This window comes from Myotis lucifugus, unplaced genomic scaffold, assembly GCF_000147115.1.
Source record: "Myotis lucifugus unplaced genomic scaffold, Myoluc2.0 scaffold_244, whole genome shotgun sequence".
Lineage (NCBI taxonomy): Eukaryota > Metazoa > Chordata > Mammalia > Chiroptera > Vespertilionidae > Myotis > Myotis lucifugus.
Genome location: NW_005871292.1, coordinates 1,579,619 through 1,585,260, shown reverse-complemented (window position 1 = coordinate 1,585,260; position 5,642 = coordinate 1,579,619). Strand labels below are relative to the sequence as shown.

The following is a 5,642-nucleotide window of genomic DNA, read 5'->3' as shown; positions in this document are numbered from 1 at the left end:
GCAATAGACTAGGGAGAGAGCACAGGATGAGGATAGTAAAGAACTGAGAACCAAGTCTTAAGGAGCTCCAACATTTAGAGGATGTAGAGGCAAAGGGATTAAGATGTGACCAAAGAAAAGGCAGGGAAACCAGAGGAACATAACGTATCAGAATTCACGGAAAGAATTCAAGATGGGTGTGGAAACTATGTTGAATGCTAATAATATAATTAGAGACTATCGACAAAGAACAGATCCTATGGAAAAATAGGGATGTTGCCCAGATTAGAGTAGACTGAAGAGTGACTAAGAAATAAGGAAGTGGAGAAAGTGATTATACATTTAGATGATGGGCTCAACTTCCTAACATAACAAGCTGGGTTATAACGATGAAGAGAGAAAACTGAACTTGAAGAGATTGTGAAAGATACTGCTTTTGTGAAATCTCAGCCCTTAAATTCAGCCTGAGAGGTTGCATTTCCTTTTCCTGTGACATAGGTGAGCATCATGAATCATGAATTCAAAAGTTTCCTTTATTGTATAACTACCATAAACATGGAGAAGGGGTTCAATGGGGGCCTTCAACATAGTTATACACAAGAGTGATATGAGAAAGGCATGAGGTGGGGAAGAACAGGCAGGAATAAAGAAGCAGTCCTATTCCCAGCATCAATTTTCCAGTAAGTTTTCACTTTGCAATTAAATTCAGACCCTCGTGAATATTTATGGAAAATCATAAAAGCAAAATGACACAAATACAATAAATTTAATAGCAAGCAATAGAGAATGGTCTCTTCCTTAGTTCCCCTGTTTATCTGGGAAGTGCATGTCTGTGCTAAGGGAAGGAAATTAATGAAAAGATAGAACTCCTTAGTTCTAGAGGAGAGGAGAGCTGAAGAGAAAGAAAAGTTAAATATTAAGATACCTGGACTCTGAGGTCTAGGCCACAAAATGAATGAATGAATGAATGAATGGGCAAGCAATAGGAAATAAGTATGTCCTTGAAAAGAATGAAGATTCTGTGAGTAGGGATCAGGCCACAAAGGGCAAAACAGAGACCCATCCCTTAGGTCAAAGGGAAACATGTTCTGATCCTTTATTTCCTCAGGCATGTGTTTCAATGGGAGCTATACAGGTGAAAATAGTGAGAAAAGAGCAGGGTGGCTCAGAGGTTGGCCCAGTTCACAGGGAGAGAATGTATGGGGGAAAGGAATGGAGCCTGACTACCATTCCCCTAGAAAGGGCCAAAAAGGCATGCAGGGGTGTTTCTCAGCATCTAGAAGGGTTTGGGAATCCGGAAAAGGGCTGTAACTAAATTAATAAAGAGACTAGACATGAAATATACATTTGGAAGGCATTTTGGGGGAGCCAGAGGAGGGCTTAGCTTCAGTAACAAAGTTCTCTGAATCTCTGGACCCCTAGCTTTTTATTAACACAAATTGCCCTAAAGCAAAGCAGATATACATATCAAAGGTAAGGTTTAGTATACAGTAGGCATTGTCAGGTTGGGGGAACTGCCCTCGGCTGTCAGGCAGCAGACGATAATATATGCAAATCTTTAGGTTTGGGGAAATGCTTTCAGCTATTCCAGCAGGCAATAATATGATTCAGCCCTGCTGAATATAAAAGCCCATCAACCTTTTGAGGACTTCTTGCATTTATTATGACATGCTGGAATTAGCCTCCAGCACAGGCACATTGGGCCCACTGAATCCCTGGCACTTGCCCAAGTCAGATGGTAGGTCTGTGTCCCCAGCCTCTGGGTATTTTATCAAGTAGCCACTCTCTCAGAAGCTGTCCAACAGGCTTCAAAGAAGGGAGCACTTCCACCTATGGGCATCTATGAAGTGCTAAGCACTGGCCCAAATGCTTTGCATATGCTACCTCACTGACTCCTCACAGAAATCCTGGGATGTAAGTATTCCCGAACTCACTTGACTGAAATGGAAACTAATGTTCAGAAAATTGATCTGCCCCAAAGTCACAGTGAAGGGACTTGGATTGCGCCCACATGTGCATGACTCTAAATCCCACGCTACTTCTTCTAGAACAAGAGACAGGCTAGGAGAGACCAATCTGTTTCAACTGAGAATGTAAAAGAAACTTATTAGGGGCAGAGGACAGGAGACCATATAGAGAGGAGGAAAGACCTATATATATAAAAAGCTAATATGCAAAGTGTCCCCTCAGGAGTTTGACAAGGAGAGGAAGACCCTGGCCGGCAGGTGGAAGGCCCTGATCATCCCTGATCACTGGCCAGGCCTGGGGACACTACCCATACACGAATTTCGTGCACCAGGCCTCTAGTTGAAGAATAAAAGGAAGTAGAAATCCTCTTTTCTGAGAATGAGTAGAATTACAGAAAAAAAATTGCAAAGAGAAGAGAAGAGAAGAGAAGAGAAGAGAAGAGAAGAGAAGAGAAGAGAAGAGAAGAGAAGGAAGAGACTCTGACTTGGGAAATGGGAAAAATGCCTAGGATTGAAAAGAAATTCAGGAATTGGGTTTGGAAGTCTGAGTGCGGGTCTCTAGGGCGAGATAGAAGATGCAGGCGCCTTTTCCTTCGGGTTGGAGAGGAGACAGTGCTCAATTACTGACCTTCCTCTCTCTGGTCACATGACTTGTGCTGGTATAAAAGCTTTCTAGCAGCCAGGTTCCTTACAATATTTTCCTGTGTGAAATGGGCGGTAGCAGTGGCTGAAGCTCTGTTTCTCCTTCTCAGAAGCTTTCAGACTTTCTTTTCCAAGAAGCCATCTATCCGGAACGAAGACAAGGCAAGGCAGCTAGCTTAGTGCTTGAGCTCTGGGAAGTGATGGTAGGATCAGAATTGGGAGGAGACGGTATTGAGCTGGAGGAAATCTGTCAGAATTGAATATAAGGAGACGGGAGCCAGTGTGGGGGCAAGGAAACGAGGCCTGGGACATCAAGCCTGGAAGAGGATGGAGGGGCCAGACTGTGTGGGTGATGAGGGTCATAACCAAAGTGGAAATTGAATTACCCCATTAAGAAGAGTTCCATTTACAGTCAAAACTCCAGGCTCAGGAGCCAGTGACTGCCTGCGGGTTTTCCTGAATATTCTCTAACTTTCTGGGGGACAAGTCCCCCAAAATCGTGCTGGCTCACTGTTCCTCCTACTGCCTCCACCCCCACACTTAACTAGCTTCCTTTTTTAGTACAGTCCCAGAGTCTGGTATTGGACAGGAGAGGAAACAGTGGAGGAGAATCTGTGTTCTGCAAAAGGAGAGAAAAACGAGGTAGGCAGATGGGTTGGGGGCTGGGCACCTGCTTCCTTGGTGTGTTGGGGGGTTGTGTGGCGAGCCAGCACTGGGTGGGGGCCTGGTTCTCACAGCATTCTCTGTGTGAGAAGGCTTGCCTTTTCTCTCTGAAGATCTCTGACTGAGGAAGGGACTTAAGGAAAGTTGGAAACTGATATCAGTAACTTCCTGTATCTGTGAGGAGAGCAAGAGAAAGGCTGGGAAACCAGAGGGGAATTCCCTTGGGAAGCCAAGGGTTGGTCTCCTCCAGAGACACATGATGGCAAACGTAATAACTCATAGTTAATATCCCGCCCCAGGCAAAGTCAATAATTGCTCTGGGCAGTTCTAGCAGGTGTTGTGAGCAAGCAGTGGTGGCAGCAGAAAGCCTGGGCCTGGGAAGGGGAGCTGCCAGAGAGGATGTCCTCATCCTGAACCGGAGGCAGGTCTGCAGGCTGTGAGTGGGGACTCCTGACCCTGCCCTTTCTCATTCTCTTCCAGAATAGTCATGCCAGACTTGAAGAGCTCCTTGATTCTCTCGGCCTACATCATTATCTTCCTCACTGGTCTCCCTGCAAACCTCCTGGCCCTGCGGGCCTTCGTGGGCCGGGTCCGCCAGCCCCACCCTGCACCTGTCCACATCCTCCTGCTCAGCCTGACACTGGCGGACCTTCTTCTGCTGCTGCTGCTGCCCTTCAAGATCATTGAGGCTGCATCTAACTTCCGCTGGTATCTGCCTGAGATTGTCTGTGCCCTCACAGGATTTGGCTTCTACAGCAGCATCTACTGCAGCACGTGGCTCCTGGCAGGCATCAGCATCGAGCGCTACCTGGGAGTGGCTTTCCCCGTGCAGTACAAGCTGTCCCGCCGGCCTATATATGGGGTGATTGCTGCTCTGGTTGCTTGGATCATGTCCTTTGGTCACTGCACCATCGTGATCATCGTTCAGTACTTGAAACCGGCCAAGAATGACACAAATACAAGTGAAATTACCTGCTATGAGAACTTCACTGAAAAGCAGCTGGAGGTGGTGATTCCTGTGCGTCTGGAGCTGTGCCTGGTCCTCTTCTTCATCCCCATGGGGGTCACTATCTTCTGCTACTGGCGTTTTGTGTGGATCATGCTCACCCAGCCCCATGTTGGGGTCCAGAGGCGGCGCCGAGCTGTGGGGCTGGCTGTCGTGACACTCCTCAATTTCTTGGTGTGCTTCGGACCTTATAACGTATCCCACCTGGTGGGGTTTTACACAAAGAAAAGCCCCACATGGCGAGCAGAAGCTGTGGTATTCAGTTCCCTCAACGCCAGTCTGGACCCCCTGCTTTTCTATTTCTCTTCTTCAGATGTGCGCAGAGCCGTTGGAAAAGGGCTTCAGATGCTGCGACATCAGGGCTCCTCTCTGTTGGGACGCAGAGGCAGAGAGATGACAGAGATGACAAATGGGGACAGGGGTGTGAGTCAAGCAGAAGGAGTACCGAGTTCTGACTTCACCACAGACTAGGGCTGTCCCTGGACCTTCAGAGGTGCTGGGGGCTAAGTATGGGTTGAGTGGGCTGGGAGAGGGAGAAGATGAGGGTTCTAGATTCAGGAATCCTTAGACCAATCCGTTACTGAGACAGTAGGAATCTCTCTCACCTGCTGGATATTCCTTCCTGATTGAATTTTCCTTCCCAACAGAACACAGCTCCCTGACCAAAGAAGAAATGGTTAGGCATAGAAGCACGATCAGGCCGTGCTCTGGAAGCAAGACGGCTAATACGAATTCAATCCTTGTGAGGTGGTTGGTAGCTGGGGATGATCAGACTGAAGCAGGGACTCCTAAAGCTATCTTGCTATAAGCTTTGACACCACACCTAGACACTGGCCTAGCTGTTGATGCTAGAAAGAAGCCAACGGGAAAGAGATGGAAGAGAAATACTAAATGAGGTCAAATGAGACTCAGGAAAGTTCTGACCCAAGGGAACTTGGAGGAGGGGCTGAGGGCTTGGTTGGGTCTCTAATGCTTTAGATTTCTAATGTATTGATCAGACCTGATGCTTTGTAACTATGCTCCACCCTTCTTCATGTGTGTATCTTGTCTCCCCCATTAAACTGGGAACTTCTTGAGGTCTGGGTCTTGTCTTCTCCCTCCATGGCACCCCACACAGGTCAGGATACAGCTTGGCACCCATCAGACAGAGCTCAAGACTGACTAGCACAGGAATAGACAGCCTGGTCTGGCAGATTGAAAATCCTATATAATAAAAGGCTAATATGCAAATAGACCGAACAACAAGTTGCTATGAGGTGCGCTGACCACCAGGGACTGCGTGCGGAACATGGTGGGTGTTGGCCGTGGTGGGATGGTTGAGCAGGTGAGCAGGGGCACCAGATCAAGGTGGGACACCTGTTGCTGTCATTGGGGCGAGCCTCTGG

The 5,642-nt window shown here is 47.6% G+C and overlaps 1 protein-coding gene across 2 annotated transcripts; it reads left to right on the top strand.

The window, feature by feature from the left end:
• The first annotated feature begins 2,649 nt into the window (after positions 1–2,649).
• Positions 2,650–5,333, top strand: FFAR2 (free fatty acid receptor 2). 2 transcript variants are annotated; one of them, XM_014464285.2, is made up of 3 exons: positions 2,660–2,750; positions 3,150–3,230; positions 3,732–5,333. In XM_014464285.2, exon 3 carries the CDS (start codon positions 3,739–3,741, stop codon positions 4,726–4,728), a length of 990 nt encoding a protein of 329 aa, XP_014319771.1. In that variant the 5' UTR covers positions 2,660–2,750; positions 3,150–3,230; positions 3,732–3,738; the 3' UTR covers positions 4,729–5,333. The 2 variants fall into 2 exon arrangements, with proteins under 2 accessions (XP_006098739.1, XP_014319771.1); XM_006098677.3 differs by lacking the exon at positions 3,150–3,230 and having other exon boundaries at positions 2,650–2,750.
• Positions 5,334–5,642: the final 309 nt, after the last annotated feature.

Excerpts from the sequence above, each read along its gene's own strand:
- FFAR2 (XM_006098677.3), top strand. The coding sequence starts at position 3,739 with ATGCCAGACTTGAAGAGCTCCTTGATTCTCTCGGCCTACATCATTATC.